The 17,847-nt window shown below is 51.9% G+C and overlaps 1 protein-coding gene across 11 annotated transcripts in view; it reads right to left on the reverse strand.

Annotated features, from left to right (window-relative positions):
* Positions 1 to 17,847, reverse strand: part of Atp2b2 (ATPase plasma membrane Ca2+ transporting 2) — a 319,903-nt gene that overhangs the window by 71,035 nt on the left and 231,021 nt on the right. For all 11 annotated transcript variants that reach the window (XM_036181098.1, XM_036181095.1, XM_036181094.1 and 8 more), the window contains 3 exons: positions 12,041 to 12,238; positions 5,325 to 5,582; positions 4,356 to 4,481 (listed from right to left, as the gene is read on the reverse strand). In XM_036181098.1, the coding sequence (XP_036036991.1) occupies positions 4,356 to 4,481; positions 5,325 to 5,582; positions 12,041 to 12,238 (582 nt within the window). The remainder of the gene's footprint in view (positions 1 to 4,355; positions 4,482 to 5,324; positions 5,583 to 12,040; positions 12,239 to 17,847) is intronic.

A 17,847-nucleotide genomic window follows, 5' to 3' on the forward strand; every position in this document is an offset into this window, starting at 1 on the left:
GAATGCTAAGCCAGAACTCACTTTCCCTGTGTTTCCTTACCTTTGCTGTGCTTGAAAGTGAGAGCAGGCTTGTGGTTCCCACAACAGGCTACCAGTGCCCCCCCCCCCCAAATGTGGACACAAGCTCCTAGGGGCTGAGGGTCCTTCTAGATCCTAGCTGAGTATGGCTGGGACAAACAGCTGGAACTTAACACTTCTTTGATGTCGGATTGTTATGTGCCAGGAGGGGACTCTGAAACTGGGATTTGGGGGAGATCTGTGGATACCCTAAAACTAGTGTCTCTGGATTCCTGCAGGGTCAGCAGACAGGAAGGCCAGCACGGCCTCCTGGCAGGGGTAGAGAGCTCAAAGCATCTAGTCATGACAGCAACACCAGAAGATCCACACAGAGGAGCTTGGGTGGAGGAGGGGCAGTTCTGAGGGGAGGAAGGGGCGGGGTGGGATGTGGGGATGAAGGAAAATTCCTTGCTTCCACACACTTCTATGATCTGAGGCATCCAATCCATTTCACACACGAGCAAATAGAGGAGGTGTAGATGTCTGGGATTCCCAGTCAAAGAGGATTGGAATCCAGCCTTGTCTCCACCACAAGGAAGGACATCCATAGGGCCCTCTGTGTATCCTACTGACCCTGTTCCCTTTGTGTTACCATTGACATGCTATGAGTCTCACAGGTAAACTGAGGCTCGGAGAAGGCAGAAACATGTCTGAGGCCACACAGCGAGTGCATTCCAGAGCTCAGGTCCCATTCATCCCTGCCGCCTGCTCTTTCCACATTCTGCCCAGCTTCTCCCTCCCCACTCTGCTGGGCTCAGGGCTAAAGCTGGGCACAGCTCCCAACTGAGCCTCAGGCTCAGAGCTCCCTATCTGGACTTGAGTGGCTGGAGAACGGGTTCAGAAGTCTGTCTGTGGGCAGTGTCCACTGTGGGCAGGCCCCAAGAGACCAGTTAGATTTGGTCTGGAGGGAATATTCTCAATTCTGTTTCCTCCCTCCCTCCCTCCCTCCCTCCCTCCCTCCCTCCCTCCCTCTCCCCCTCCCTCCCTCCCTTCTTTCCTTTCTTTCTTTGGTTTTTTGAAAGAGGGCTTCTCGGTGTAGCCCTGGCTGTCCTGCAATTCCCTCTGTGGACCAGACCAGCTTTGAACTCACAGAGTTCTGCCTCCCTCTGCCTCCTGAGTGTTGGGATTAAAGGTGTATACCACCTGCCTTTTTCCCCCCTGTTTTTTATTTTTGATGGTTTGCACAGTGCAAAACTCATCAACGTTGCAAAGTAGTCCCCAGGGTGCTAACAGGAGTGGCTGTGGAGGACACTGGTGGTCATGGGGACCTTCCTAGTGAGGTGGGTCCTGAGCAGATGGTAGCAGTTAAACAGGCAAAGAGGGGTATTGGGAGGAGGGTCCACTTGTCCTCAGTGGCTGGAAAGAACAAATCCCGTGGGTCTGTAGTGAGGTCCTGGGGGCGGGATGTGAAACTGTGACTCTCAGAGTGGACAGGGCATCAGATGTAGTGCCCTCCCAGCAGGCCGCTCTGACCTGTTCAGGTTCTGCGCATGCAGCCAGTGACAGGAACACACTATCTGTTTATTCACGCTTGTTCTGTTCCCTACTGCTGACCACACCTGTCCGTGCTCTGCCACCCCTCCTCCTGCTGTCCAGCTGGGCTTCGGTGTGTGGCTGGCTTCTTCCTCATCCACTTAGTTTATCATGTGCCGGGGGCTGTCCTTGTGGAGCTCAACCCCAACTCACCTTTTCCTACCCTCCCTGTGAAAAGGCAAGCCAAGAGATGTGTTTTCTGGAGCCTCCAACCAGCCCTGCAAGGTCAGCACAACCTAAGGAAATCTCTGGTCCAGACATCCTTTGCCTTCAAGGACGTTCCTTGGACCTTGATATCTGGAGGGCAAAGCAAATCCACTTCTCTGGCTCCACGTGGCCTTGGGGACCTATGGTGGATTCTGTAGATTTCCCTTGCTTGTCTTGGTCCTCACATGCTCCTGATCCTGACCTGATGATCAGCCCAGCTTACAAGGACCCACTTGACTCCTGATGAGACCTAGAATGTCCTCACTGTCACCAGCTCCATCCTAGCCATCTGGGGTGTGTTCCCTATCCCGTCTCCAAGGACCTTGGGCCTCCATTCTCTTCTGGCCTTTGAAATGTCCCCAGCTCCTCCCTTCTCTCTGAGAGAGGAAAGGGACAGAAACTGTAGACGTCCTGGCTGTGCTCCCAAACGTCTTCTCATGGCTCCCCTCCCGCCTCTTCCTAGGAGCAGCCTCTTGGCTTTGCCTTCACCTTCAGCTTGGTTTCATTTCCAGCACCCCATTTCCCTCTGGGACCCTTGCCTCTGTGAGAGACCTGAGACCCCATGATTCACCCTAAACCAGTGGCAGCAAGCTTCCCAAGCATCTCTGTCATTCTGCAGTCTCTCTCTGTCCTGGAGTCCTCGCTGGTTGGTTTGTGACACTGTGAGCCAGTGACTCTGAAGGCTGTCTCCTCCAGGTTCCTGCTGGCTTCCTCCCTCCTACTCTTTCTCCATGCTATCTGGGGACTGTTGCCATCTACCCTGGACTCCCATAGAAACCATTGCACACTTCTCCCAAGGCTAGCTACCTGCCTGTCGACTCCTGCAGCTCAGAGGCCAGAACCAGGGCTGATGGGGCTGGGACCATCTCCTGATCTCTCACATGGCTGTGTGTTCCCAAAGGGCACTAGAGACCTTCCATGATCCCTTACTCAGAGCCCAGGGCTTTTGCACTTGATGTTTCTCTGCCATGAATGAATTTCTCCATGTTCGGACTTTAGCTCTAAGGTAAGCTCCTGAGTCAGGCATCCTGGCCTGCTGAGATTCTTCCTGATCTCAGGGCCCCTTCTCAGTGTAATCTTGTGTCTTTGATGGATTTGCTGTCCTGGAAATCACCTTGCTACTTGCTTGTGTGTTTCTTCCTTGCCTGCCACCCTCACCAGATTCTAGATTCCAGCATGGCACAGACCTTGTTCGTCCCATTAGCCACTGGCATACAGTAGGCATTTAATAGATAGAGGGGATGAGGCCTGCCTGGTCTACAAAGAAGAGTAGAGATAGGGATGTGTTGGCTAATTTCATGTCAACTTGCCACAGGCTAGAGTTATTTGAGAGGAGGGGCTACTAATTGAGAAAATGCCTCCATGAGATCCACCTGTAGGGCATTTTCTTAATTACTAATCAATGGAGGAGGGCCCAGACTTTGTTGTGGGTGGTGCCATCCCTGGGCTGGTGGTCCTGGGTCCTAAAAGAAAGCAGGCTAAGCAAACTACAAGGAGTAAGCCAGTAAGCAGCACCCCTCCATGACCTCTGCATTGACTCCTGTCTCAGGGTTCCTGCTCTGCTTGAGTTCAAACTGCTTTTGCTGATGAATTATTATATGGAACTGTGAGTGAAATAATCCCTTTCCTCCCCAAGTGGTCATGGTGTTACATCGCAGCAGTAGTAACTCTGACTAAGACAAGCAGTAAATAAATTCTAGATAAGTAAATACTTCAGCCTTTCCATTATCTGAAAGACTGTGGATCTTCCTTTTGTATCACCAGGGTATTCCCACCCATCTTCAGGGAAATGGACCAAGCGAGCTCCTATTCACCCTCTAAACCCCAGCTCCATACATCCTCCTCTGGCCTCTCTGCTCCCCTCCTGGCTTTTGCATACCACTTTGTATCTCTGCTATGGGGTTAGCTGTTTGAGGGGAGCTGGAGACCCTAATAGCATGGCCAGGTAATGAGGCCTCTTGGTTATCCCTTTAGGGAAGTGTTTTATGGAGGTGCTCCACCCCACTTGGCCTCCTCAGCCTGTCTTGCCCCAGGATAGCCAGAAAAACTAAAAAAAAAAAAAAAAAGCCAGTGTCCTTATGCAACTCCATCTGGGCAATCCCATTCTACTCAGAATAACAGCCTGATTCCTCACTGCAGTTCAGAATCAAAGCATATCCTGCTATCCCTCGCCTCAGTGTGGTACTGCCTCTGGGCTCTTGCATTTTTTCCCTTCCTGCCCTGTGAGCTCTTCCCCAGGAATGGCAAGGCTGGCTCCCTCCAATGCACCCCCTCCCCGCATCACAGGGCCTGGTGCATAGTGGGTGTCCAGAAAGACTGTCACTTTGCAGGAAACCAAGTAGCTATGTTGCAGGGGTAAGATACTCTGTGATGTTTGCAGTAGTAGTGCCAAGCTAGGCTGTGGCTCCGCATGGCAGACATAATGTGAGCTTGCTTGGGAAAGGGGTGGTGTGCATACAGGAGGCTGATCCTGCCATAGACCCTAGAGCCAGGGTCCACATCAGCCTCCCCAGGGTGGATGGGAACCGGCTACAGGGGCGCTGTGAGCTGCAGCTTACCTGACAGCAGCATGGGGTCCTTATCCACAGACTTGCGCACCTGGTCAGACTCCCCCGTGAGCGAGCTTTCGTCGATCTTGAGGTCATTGCCCTGGATGAAGAGGCCATCGGCAGGAAGGAGGTCACCTGATTGGAGGAGAACAGGGGTCAATAGAGTCAGGTGACCAGAGAAGCTGGGCCATCCATGGGGGAGGTGCCTATTAGGCCCCAGCATGCAGAACCAAGATGGTACCTGCAGGTACCAATGGGCAGTTAAAGTGACATCCTTGGGGCCTGACACAGAGCCACTCTGGCCCAGGCAGGCATGTCCTTCCTAATGTACATCCTTTAACCTGATGTGTCCCTGGGCCCAGGGTGCTCTGTGATTCATTTTCCTGTAGTTTTTTTATGGCTTAGAGCAGGCTATTTTGGGTGGATTGAAGACACTCCTATCAAGTGAGCCATTAGGACTGAGTGATGAGGGCCACTCCAATCTCCCCAGCCAGTGTCTGTTGACCCAGGACATATCTTATCCAGACCCTCTCTGGAGCCAGCCTACCTGCTTTTTCATTATCAATATGACTGGCTTGGGACACTCACCTACCTACTCCGACTCTTGCTAACTTCCACCACCATGAAAAGATCTATCTGAAGTCAATTCAGGGATGGGAAATGGATTTTGTCTCATAAACCCACTCTGAGTATTAGTGATGCTGTGCTGGGAAGCCTTCTGAGGCTGTATTCAGACCATGTGCAGGGATTGATTAGCCATGTCTGCTTCAGATGGAAGCTGGAGTGCAGTGGTATGCGTGCTACAAATCCGACATTTCTGATTTAACTGGATATGGGAAACCTGTCTCCTTTGGGACCCTCAGGGCCTCAGGATACATCCTGCCACAACCATTCCCTAGGTTAGGCTCTGTTTATCTGCCTGTCCTGTCCCACCTCTACCCAGACTCCAGCTCTAGAATCATGGCCAGGAAGACTTACCATACTTGATTTGGGCAATATCCCCGACCACGATCTCAGCCACGGGGATCTGGACTACTTGGCCAGCCCGGACTACAGTGAACTTCTGCTCCTGCTCGATACGGCTCTGCAAGCCCCGGAACTGTTTCTCCTTACTCCAGTCATTGAAGGCTGTGACCAGGACCACGCAGATGACCGACAGCAGGATGGCAGCCCCCTCAATCCAGCCTGCTTCTGCTTCACCTTCATCCTCTGCCCCACCCTGGGCCGTGGCACATCCTGCAGAGAGACAAGGAAGCAGTGGATCCCCAGGCCACCAGACAGGAGCTTCCCCATAGTGTAGCTATACCAAGTAATCACTGATCATCAGATGACGGCCTTGGTGTGCTTCTGGGTGCCATGCTCTGGACAAAGGGTGCCTCCCAGTCACTTTATAGGGCCCCTGCTGTATGCCTTTCACTGATGGGGATGCTGAGGTTTCTCAGAGAGGTCTGCTAACTTCCCAAACTAAGAAGGGTAGGTGGAAAGTGAGAACACCACTCTAGGCAGCATGACTTCAAAGTCACCATCTGGGGCTGGAGAGATGGCTCAGTGGTTAAGAGCATTGGGTTGTTTCTTCCAAGGGACTTAGGTTCAATTCCCAGCACCCACATGGCAGCTCAGAACTCCAGCCTTTGAAGCTCCAGTTCCAGGGTATCTGGCATCCTCACACAAATATGCATGCAGGCAAAACACCAATGGGCACACAATAAAAATTAATTTAAAAAAGCCACTATCTGAACTATACTGGTCCTACAATTGTCCTAGCTGTGAGACCTCAAATAAATGACTTTCTGAGCATTGATTTTTCTCATGAGACAGGATTTCATGTAGCCCAGGCTGGCCTCAAACTGGCTATGTAGCTGAGATGATCTTGGAATCATGATCCTCCTGCATCTACTCCTGAGTGCTGGGATTACACCATGCCTGCCTTTATGTAATACCATGGAAGTGTGTATGTGTGTGTGTGTGTGTGTGTGTGTGTGTGTGTGTGTGTGTGGTGGCAGCATTCCTGACAACACCTCCTGGAGCTTGGGGGACAGGAAAAGGGCAACTCCTGGCCACACATAGCATGTAGCCAGTTCTCTCCAACTCAGGCCACAGCAAGGACAATGGAATCAAGACACGGGCTGCTACCTGACCCAGAGGGACCCCGGACCCCATACTTGGCACCACTGAGTCTCCAGTGTGGACCTACAACTCTCAAGATTGGCCAGGCATGGAGTGATGAGAAATGGAAAAATACCACTATGTCCAACATGGAGGCTCAGACCAAAAGTCCACAATGCCAGGCTGTGAAGAGCCTATGACTCTCCAACCTCTCCCTGCTCCCCACAGGGGTCCCAAAAGCAAGAGGCATCTGACATTTCTGAATGCAGAACCCGAGGCTCTGAGTGGCCAGAGGTCACATCCTGGGTGAGAGCTGGGTGCTTGACTCATGGTTTGTATCCCAGGAGCAGTGTCTGTCCATCTACCTTGGTCAACTCAGAGGGCACCTTCCACAGGGGCTAGGCTGGCAGGGCACTGGGCAAGCCTCAAGCATCCATACTCATCCTCTAGATGGCCAAAGAAAGGAAAGAGACTCAGAGACGGGCAGTGATTCAGCTGGAGTCACACAGCAGATCTAGAGTTTGAATCCAGGCCTGGAATCTGAGCCCGGACTTGTCGTGCCCTGAGCTTCTGAGCCTCTGAGCCCACGGCCGGTGGCAAAGACTCACCTGACCATCTGGGCACCCAGTGTGATTCCAAGGGATAGAGAACAGCAGTTTCAAGAGACCCCAATAGAAGCTTCTGGAAATCCAGGTGTCAGAAGCAATGAGACAAGCAGGTCACAGAATGCGTGGTAAGGTAGGGGTCACTGTGGCGGGAAGGTTTCAGGTCTCCGGCTGAATCAGTACTTCCTGAAGGCCAGTGAACTCCTGAAGGGCTTTTGAGGCTGTTTGTCCCCTTGGAAGTTTCGAATTGTCTTAGGAACCTAAGAGTGTTCTACCAGACCACTGTTTGATGGTAACGGCTATTACTTCGGTGCCACTGAGAACTCCCCTGGCCCCCGAGTTCAGATCTCAGCTGCAGACTGCTGTGGAGCTATTTCATCAGTATCTCAATTTTCTCATCAGCAGAATGAGGTGACCACGGGTGGCCCCCTCCTCAGGTGGCCGCAGGGTGAACGGGGACTCTTTGTGAAGTGCCCACCATGGGGTCCCATGGGCTCAAGCCTTGAGCACATGGTGCAGAGCAGGGACCAGTTGGAATTCAGTCACCTGAGATGAGGGTACTAAGGGACTGTGAACGACACCCACAGAGATAGAACTCCTACCCCAAGGATGGGAAGAACAGGGAACCTTAGAGATGGACTCCTCATGCTGCCATCCCTTAGTGTCCTAGAACTCAGTCTCCTGGCCTCTGACCAACCACAGATGGGAAACAATCAGCAAGGAGACACTGCAGCTGCACTGAGCATGCCCAGGCCTCTCTCGTCATCACCCCTAAGTAACATGGTGTCACAGCTGTTCACACAGCTGTCACGCGGGGTGTCATCAGACATCCAGAGAGGACTTCTAGTATACAGAAGGCAGTAAATAATACCCAAGGTGTCCACAGGAGGTTCCAGCAGGACCCAGGGGATGGCTATATATACTCCAAGACACTAGGGTGGGGAAGGGAGGACTTGAATCCAGAGCCTGATACTTCATTTTGTAGGAGTTTGGTTGTCTCCACTTCTTGCCACATGCTCTATAAAGGAGACACTTGTCTCCCCTTGCGTGCCTCCTCAGAGCCTCGTGTGTGTGTGTGTGTGTGTGTGTGTGTGTGTGTGTGTGTGTGTAGTGGGAGAGGGCATTATTGGAGTACTGGGACACTTAGAGACAAGTCAGTATATCACAATGAGATTCCAGACTTGGAAAGACCCGGATTCAAAGTCCAGGCCCTGCTATGCAACCCCAGGTCAGTGACTCAGCCTCTTGGAGCTTCCAACAAGCACCTCGCACATGCCCAGGTACTCTTCCCCTTTCCTGAGTGCCCCACAGGTCCTTCTCAGGGCCCCGCTGCTCTGTGTCCCTTCCGCAGATCAGAAGGCAAGGCTGCAGGAGCCCATCCCCTGCCAGAGTTTGGTACAACTGGATTTGAGCCCATGTCCCCTAGGGTATTCTACTTGCATGACATCTGACTATGACATGGGGCCCAGATGTGAGTCTCTCATACAGGCTTGTTGTCCACACCAAAGGCAACCTAAGGCCTGGTTTGGGGATACAGCCCATGTGTCTGAGGCCAATCCTATTCAACTGTCCTCTCCTCCCAGCCTAGTACTTTCGCTTGTTCAGTAGAATGCAGACCACACACCAGCCAGTTAAGAACTCTGCCAGCTGAGACGTTGGCTCTTGGGTGCTCAGGATAAGGGCAGGTGAGTATCTCCCATGTGGGGCTACATATAAGATGCTTATCAAGGTTGTAGAAAGGGGTCCACCTCTCCTTGGGGACTAGGATGTTGTGGAATATTATTTTAAGATGTGTTAATTTGTTTCTGCTTTGGAACATTTGTTTAATGATGCAAAGATGTGTTGCATTCTTTTTTTTTTTTTTTTTTTTTCCGAGATAGGGTTTCTCTGTAGCTTTGGAGGCTGTCTTGGAACTCGCTTTGTAGACCAGGCTGGCCTCAAACTCACAGAGATCTACCTGCCTCTGCCTCACGAGTGCTGGGATTACAGGCGTGCACCACCACCGCCCGGCTGTGTTGCATTCTTTTATGTTGCATTTGTTTAACTCTGTGAAGCTGTGTTACTGTGCCTGTCTAAAATACCTGATTGATCTAATAAAGAACTGAATGGCCAGTAGACAGGCAGGAGAAAGGATAGGCAGGGCTGGCAGGCAGAGAGAATAAATAGGAGAAGAAATCTGGGAGGAAAAGAAGAAGAACAAGAGAACAAGGAGCAGAGGATGCTAGAGGCCAGCCATGGAGTAAGAAGTAAAGAAAGGTAAGCAGAAATAGAGAAAGATAAAAAAGCCAAGAGGCAAAACACAGATGGGAAAATTTAAGAAAAGCTGGTTAGAAATAAGCCAAGCTAAGGCCGGCATTTATAAGTAAGAATAAGACTCTGTGATTTATTTGGGAGCTGGGTGGTGGGCCCCCAAAATAGTAAAAGAGCTAAGCGTAAACAACAACAACAACAAACAAACAACTACATTAGGCTGTGGGGAACCTGTCCTCCCTCCCTCCAATGCTTTGCTAGTGGGACACAGTGTAGACACTGCCTTCCACTCAAAGTGTGGCCGCACCAGCAGCAATGAGGTGCAGCAGGGGCAGAAAGAACCAGGCCATCTTGGGTCACTCTCCAGCCACCAAGCTATGATCCCTGGGCCCTGGGTTTGTGTACCTCAGAGATATTCATGGCAGCAGTCATCTGTCTGAAGCCATGGGGTCTCTCTTGGCACATCTCAGGAGCTCTGTTGTCCTGTCTTGGCCTCTGCCAGCTGCCCTCATCTCACCTTGCTCAGTAGGGTCAACGGGAGGCCACTGATATTGGTGACTCAGCCCCAGCCCGCTTTTGTGGAGCTGGATGTTTTTTTGCCAGAGCCAGTTTCAGCCCCTTGGTAGGTGACCTTGGCACATCCTCCACAGGCTTGGGGGCTCATAAGAATAGCATCTAGCTCCTCCTGGGTCTAGCCTGATGAGTGTACTTTTCAACCCCTCACCAATGAGAACTTCTCTTTGCAACAGACGGAGACCATTATAGAAAGCACAACCAATCAAAATGCAGAGTTGTGGAGCCCAGTCCCACTGAATCATCTATAAACATTTCTACATCTAAGGGTCAGGGAACATTTAGGAAAAAGGGCAGAAAGATTATAGGAGCCAGAGGATCAGGGGCTTTGCTGTGAGATTGTGTCTCTAAGCAACATCCATAAAGTTTTATCAACACAAGTGCCTAAATGTGAGCTGAACAAGGATGACTCCAATGAACGTGCCAAACTGCACAGGGAAAAGGCTCATGAGACCCCCTCAACCTTACACAAAGAACTACAGATAACTGAGTAAAACTGGGAGCGGGAGAGGTGGCCCCCCAGGGAGGAGGACACCAACTGGTTGTCCAGTGCCCAATGGTCACTCCTGAAAACACGCATACAATTTGTATTATATGGACTCAATAGGGTATATTTAGGGATAAATACACATATTCATGCAATAACAATTGATTAAAAAAGAAACTTGGAAAGCTGGGATGGGGATCTGAGAGGGTTTGGAGGGAGGTAAAGGACTGGAGAAATGTAATTAAATTATAGTCTCCAAAACAAAGAAAGAATAGTATCTGTCTGTACAGTTACTGTGTGGCTTAACTGAGGAGGCCATGGGCTTCTGCCACAGCAGCTCCCAATTTGGGGTAGCTCGAGAAACTGTAGGACATATATATGTCAGTCTTACCATCTGAAGTCTTCTGCATTGGCTGAAACCTTAAGGAAGGCTGTCCACAGTACATCCCTCTCACTATCCTGTGGGAGCGTCCATCCCAGGATCCACTGTCAGAACATCTCACCTTCTTTCTTGTTGACAACTTGGTCTATGAAAATCATCCACCTTCCCTTTCTGCCCTGGCTGCTAGGAAGCTCAAGTCAAATTTAAATCTGAGTCACAGTAGCAATAACTGGTTTATTGGCTTCCACCGTTTTCTGCCTGACTTTTTTTTTTTTTTTTTTTGTTTTGTTTTGTTTTGTTTTTTGTTTCTCTGTAGCTTTTGGAGCCTGCCCTGGACTAGCTCTGTAGACCAGGCTGGCCTCAGACTCACAGAGATCCACCTGCCTCTGCCTCCCAAGTGCTGGGATTACAGGCGTGCACCACCATCACCTGGCTCTGCCTGACTTTTTGTTTGCTTTCCCTTCTGTCCTCTATGGGAAGAAATCACTTGGGGGAAAAAAAATGCCAGGGCCAGTTAGATGGCACAGTGGGTGGAGTGCTGGCTGCCAAGTCTGATGACCTGAATTCAATCCCCAGAACCCATATGGCAGAAAGAGAGCTGACTTCTGCTCCCGTGGTCTGATGACAGAAAGAAATGGCCTTGGAAGGTGCCTGGCAGCATGCTGTAACATGCTCCACAGCCAACCCGAGGCCTCTCTCCTGGGTGGGCACTGTGGTCCCATGCTGGACATTTAGTTTCCAGGCTCCCATATAGGCGGTCTTTGGGGACCAGGCCTTGGTGAAATAACACGGATTAGATGAAGTCATAGGGTGTGCCCATCTGGGGCAAGGACATAGCTGAGGCAGCATGCATGCCTGGCCTTACCATGCAATGGCCTCCGTCATGCTATAGTGCAGCTCAAGCCCTCACCCATGTACCGCCTTGCTGATGGGCTTGGGGTCTCCAGAACAAGAGACATATCTCTATAAATCACAGAGCTTATGCTATTTTGTGAGAACGAACAAACAAACAAAAACAAAAAACCAAACTTCAACTTCCTTCTCCATACCCCAGTTTCTGCATTTTTAAAGGAGGCACAAGCCCAGAGCTGGACATACTGGAGGTGCCTAATAAATGTTCACTTTAGCTATTACCACTGTTGGTCTAGCCTTGCACTCACAGGTGGACTGACTGAGGCCTGGGACATGTGCTGGTCTCTGTGGCCCGAGTCCCAGCAAGCTCTCTCCTTCTGTGCACTGCTGTGGGCTTTCCCACATGGCCCATGTCTCAGGAGTGCCCAGGGAACCCTACCTTCATTGCTTTCTCCGGGTGGGTGGTAGAAGGACAGTCCCAGGGAGATGATGGCCGCGATCTCCAGGATGATGAGCGTCACATCCTGCAGTGCTTCCCATACCAGCTGCAGGAAGGTTTTTGGCTTCTTTGGAGGTATGAAGTTTTGCCCAAAAATCTGTTTCCTCTTTTCCAGGTCTGGAGCGGTGCCTGGCAAACCTGTGGACACAGGGCAGGTGAGTTGGGCAGCGGTCAGGGAGAAGCATACCTGTCTTTGGGAGGTAAGGAGGGGGCGGGCAAACATGGCCAGAACCATCCAGGCATTTGGCCTAGGAGCCCAGTGTTCTAAGTGATTCATGTCTGGGGGGGCCCTGCTAAGTGAATGGAGGAGCCTAGAAACATGTATGCTTCCAGACCCATGGTGGTATCCATCCCCATGAACATACATGCCAGAGAACATCTCACACACCTGACTCTAGACATCATAGCTCAGCCCAGCCCAATCCACTACAGCTCAGCAGAGTCATACCACACAAAGCCTCCTTCATACTAAGGTGTTGAACATCTTCTATGATTTGTTGAGTATGGACAGAAGGTGACCACCACAATGGATGGATGGGTATGCTGTCATCCAGTCATAAGGCTGAAAAATTCTTAGCCAGCCCGTTGTAAGCTGAGGAATCTGAATATCCAGGCCTAACTCCCAGGACCTGGGTCAGTGACCTGCCTTGGAAAACCCTCTCTGGAGATGTGACTGAGGCCAGAGCATCTTAGATTACCCAGGTGTCCCTCTGCGTCCTTATGGGTGACACTGACCCTGGCAGTAAGACAGCTGCGCAAGATGGACAGATTGGAAGGATATGGCTACAACCAAGGATGCCACAGAGTCACCGGCTTCTGAAAGAAGTTGGGAATGGCCTCTCCTGATGGGCCTAGGGCAGAGTCTGGCTAACATTCTGGCTTTGGACTTGGGGCGTCAGAGATGTGAGAGAAGCCATTCCTGGCTCAAGGCCACCCAGTGTGGGATAGCCTGCTCCAGTGAGCACGGGGCAACTGTGCAGCCCGCTTCTTCCCTGGTCTGAGTTCCCACTTCTTAAACACGGCAGAGCTTGGGGTGTCATTTCGTTTTCCATAATGAGCCTCCTCTGGGCTTTGAATCCAGCCTGACCCCCAGTTTCCCCTTCTGCTGTGGTGGTGGTGGCGATGGTGGCAGGGAGAGCACCTAACTCACAGGCTTGTGTGTGGCTGGAGTCAGCGAGCATGGCTTGTGCACCTGTGCGGTGTGCAGCCCTGCAGCAGATCCCGGGCAGAGCTGGGAATGAGCTGGCATAGCACCAGCTGGGAGCCAACCTCCCGTAGACCCACACATATGTTACTGTGAGATCCATCTGGAGGGCAGCAGGCGCTCAGGTGGTCCTGGCTGTGGCTCCCAGACCAGGGCAGCAAGGACAGCCTTGACATGCACCTGTTGGAGCAGTGGGGGTCCACTGACAACCCATCCTCTCTCTGTGTCTAGACAATCCCCTAGCATCGTGCACTTGACCTCTGGCCTTGCAACACTGGAAATGTCTCATTATTTCCCAGACTGAAGTCACATGTTCCATTCTGCGGCATTGCTTCTCATCTGACTTCTAGGCTGTCGCTGAGGTCTCCTCTTCCACTGTCTGCCTCCATCCCAGCCCACCTGGAGCCATCCCTGGCTGGCCCCTGACTCCCTCTGCCCCCACATGCCCATGCTGAGCTCTCCACACGGCCTCCTTCTGTGTGTCTGGATTCATCTGCACAAAGCCATAGAAGACAGAGGACTAGTGAGCTCCTCGTGAGTGTGCAGAGATTGGTGTGCTGAGCACTAGTAGGGGGATAAGGTGTGTGGCAGATACTTGGGCCACAGCAGTGTTCTGTTGGCCTGTGCTTCTTAATAACTTATTATTATTCTTGTGTGTGGATGTGTGTGATATATGTGGGCTCATGTGTGTCACAGCACGTGTTCAGAGACCAGAGGAAAACTGTGGAGCAAGTGCTTTTCCTTCTCCTTTATGTGAGTTCTGAGACTCCGCTTGTCAGACTTGCCTATACGCACCTTAACCACTACAGTCATCTTGCCAGGATCTGCCTTGTGCTCTTTCTGCGCCAAGGACAGCCTCGTTGCTCCTACACAACGTGCCCACTGTTTCAGAGGGGCAGAATGCTGCCTCTTTATTACTGGCCCAGTCCTGGCCACTATGGGTTATGGGTTTGTGGGATGCATCCTCTCTTACCCAGCTTTGTGCTCTGGGGCAAAGGTTGGTCTCAGGCCTGTTCCTCAAGCTAGCACAGGAGGCCTTAGATGCTTCTCACTCAAGGCTGCAGCTCACATGTCTGAATGTAGTGAGACCCATGCATGAATGGCTAGACCCCTCCAGACTCACTTGTTTTAACAGGGCAGCTAGGGTGGGTGGAGTCAGGGAGGGGTGCACCTTTCAACAAAACTCAGCCCTTTAGTATTTTCCTAGGAAGGCAGAAGCCCAAGGCATGCTGGTGCAGGAACTGAGGATTCAGCTATTTTATTTTCTGGGAGACTGAACTAGTTACCAGGCTTGGTAGCAAGAGCCTTTACCCACAGGACCAGCTTGCTGGCTCTTAGAAGGTAATATAACCTGGCTTTTGGGTTATGTATGCCTTAGTCCTCTGTGGGAGTATCCACTCATTCAGCCCATAGTTTTTGAGCCTCCAAGGGACCTGGAGAGAGTGGTGTGCAGGCAATAGGTCTGTGACTCATGGCTGTAAGCACTCAGGGGGCTGCAATCCAGGCCTGGGCTTCAGGGGAAGCAGGGAGAAAGGTCATAAAACCACCATCAAGACCCAGAGGGAGGGAGCATGGCTTACTTGCTACCCAGGGTCCTGCAGAGCCTCTCCAGGAGGTGAAGGGAGCCCTGGGCAGCCCAGCTCTCATCTATATAGTAAGAAGGAGGAGTCACGGTCAACCGGGCCATTTACTTTATGGAAGATGGGGACTTCCGGGAGGTCCTGTGAGCCCTGTGTTTAGCATGTGGAAGCACTGTCCTATGCTGGGCTTCCCACTTGGGATGTCCCCACACAGAGAAAAGAAACCCGGCCTACTGTGGCCTGGGGGCTTCAGAGGTCATGCAGCGTCCTTGCTGCCTGGCGTCTCAGCGGCCCTGGGCTTTTACTCCTTTAACCAAAATCTCTAGTTTTCTGGACTCCCTGGAGGGAGGGAGGTGCACTCTTTACTCATGTACACTGAGTGTGGAGGAGCTTTAGGCTTTCTTCTAGGAGTGGATGCTATTGAGAGTGGGCGACCTGGGAGGTCGGGGCTCTGCCTGAGATTTGCCAGGCCTCTGGCTGTCCAGTCCCTTTTCTGAGCCCGTTTTCCCATCTAGATACCGAGGGTCTTCACTAAGATGGGGTTCCCAGAGAGTCCTGAGGTTCCCAAGCATCTGTGCTGGGGGTCTGTTTTCACATGCGTGCCTTCTTGCAGCTTGGCATGTGAGTAAAGAAACTGGGCACGTATGGTGAGGGTTAAGCCAGGGCCTGATTGAGTCTTGGATCCCTCTGGGTTTCTAGTGATCTGACATCTATCTACAGGACAAATGGTGGACAATGTGGGAGTCAGTTTTGGGGGGTGGGTCAGGCCAGAGATGTGAAGTTCTGTAATGCTGGGGACCTATAGGTCAGACTCTAAGAACCTGGGCCCTTTGTCAATGGAGAGAGGTTCACAACTGAGGGCCAATGGGTGAAGGTGGCAGGAGGGAGGCAAGCAGGAGAGGTGGAGACTAAGGAGCATACTGTCCTTTGAGGGGGATGTGGGATCCAGTGGAGAAATCTTCCAAGCTTTCGTAAATCAGAAGGCTGAAATCTGACACAAGATCTCCCCATTGGAGATGTTTCTGTGCCAAATTCGTATCCCTGTGGGCTGAGATCAGCCCCTAGTGGCCAATGTGAGCTGTCCAAAGCCACGTGAGTAGCAAATGGGGGCTATACACTGCCATATTACCATGACCACTACTATCACAACAACCACACACTCACTGCTGCCACTGACTGCCATGTCTCCACGGCCACCACCTCTTCTGCTGTCCTGTGCCTGGAATGTTGGGCAATTGTTTTCTTGCCATACTAGAGATGGGACCCAGCACCTTGTATGTATTGTGAAAAAATGATTTACTATGGAGCCATACCCCAGCCCTGGATACTTCAGGCTGTGTGTACCTGTCTTAGGTGTCAGAACCCCACCAGAGTATCAGCACCCCTCAACCTGGTTTGGGGACTTGGCTGAGACCTATCTTTCCTTGCCATATGACCCCGAGTAGATTTTGCACTCTCTGGGTGGGGCAGGGGTGGTGGCCTTCTGGATCACTGTGCTTGAGGATTCCCGAACCCCAGCCCCAACAGAGCTTTGTACACAGTCAAGCTCCTGGGCCATGCTGTATAGACCTGCACACTGAGATATAGGGTCCTGCTATGGCAAAGACCAGTGAGACAAGCCCAGCAGCCACCCGGCTCTCTCTAGCCTGTTGTGGTCAGGGGCAGGCTGAGGAAGCTTCTTCATAGAGCCCACAGTGCCTGCCCCCAGTGATGGGTCCACAGCAGCCTGGGCCTCCAGCCCCCAGGTGTCTGGGGAATTGAAACCATGCAGGTAACTTCAGGGCCCTGTGACTTACATTCAATAGAATAAAGTGGTTCAAAGTAGACCATGTCCAAGAGGCTTCAGATGACAGCTGTGGGACCCAGCATGAGCAGGGGACTGGGGGTGCCTGCACATGTACTAAATGGTGTGGTTGGGCCGGGACCCTGTTATACCTTGGAGGTGATTCAGTGGAAACAACAGCGCTAACAGCTGGGATGGCGGGCAGGGTGGGATTTTTGTTTTTTCTCGAGACAGGGTTTCTCTGTGTAGTTTTGGCGCCCGTCCTGGATCTCACTCTGTAGACCAGGCTCCGTCTGCCTCTGCCTCCCGAGTGCTGGGATTAAAGGTGTGCACCACCACCATCTGGCTCAGGGTGGACATTGACAGCCCTGTGGTGTGGCTGTGGGGGAGTCTGTGGGCTCTGTCCCTCGTCAGAGGTTAGCCCAATGGGCAGCTCCCAGGAAACTACTACCAGGGACTTGCAGCAATTGGCTGAAACGGTGAAATGGGATAAGCTGCCTGAACTTCTCCTGGCCCTGTGCCCTCAGGCAGGTGGCCTCCCCTCTCTGGGCCATTCCGTACTCTGTCAACCCCATAGACGACACTTCGTTCAGCCTGCCTCTTGGTGTCTTGTTCCAGTCCCATGGAAAAACAGAGACCCCCCCAAAGCTGTGTTCACTGCTCCTACGACCTCCACAGAAAGTGCTTCAACACAAAAGCATTGCAAGCTGCGCCTCCCCACTGCCCCAGGAGGGGGCGCCCTGCTCATTGGACAGTAGGCAGGTGGGTGCCTCTCTCAGAGCCTCCATTCCCTAAAAACAGGGCCTAAGGACAACCCAGCTCTACGTGTTGGAGAGAAGAAAGAGTGAAGTGTGGTTGGCTTTAGGAACACCACGGGTGTCTAGAACCTGCACAGGACAGACACCCTTTCCTCCCTTTGAGCTCTGATGCTAACCACACAGAATCAGCAGCATGGCAGCCTCTTCACAGCCATGACACGTAGCTGAAGCCCAGACCGCAGAGGCTCCGTGACTGCTCTTCCCATGTCCGCTAGCTGCCTTCGACCGGACCCAGTGTCCAAGGCAAGAACTCTGCCTCTCTCCTGCTGTTCTGGAGACAGCCTCATGTTCCACACAGAGCCTTGGCTGTGGACAAGCACTGGCTCCAAGGCACCTGAATGGGATTTGGAAAACACAGTCAC

This window comes from Onychomys torridus, chromosome 3, assembly GCF_903995425.1.
Source record: "Onychomys torridus chromosome 3, mOncTor1.1, whole genome shotgun sequence".
Classification (NCBI taxonomy): domain Eukaryota; kingdom Metazoa; phylum Chordata; class Mammalia; order Rodentia; family Cricetidae; genus Onychomys; species Onychomys torridus.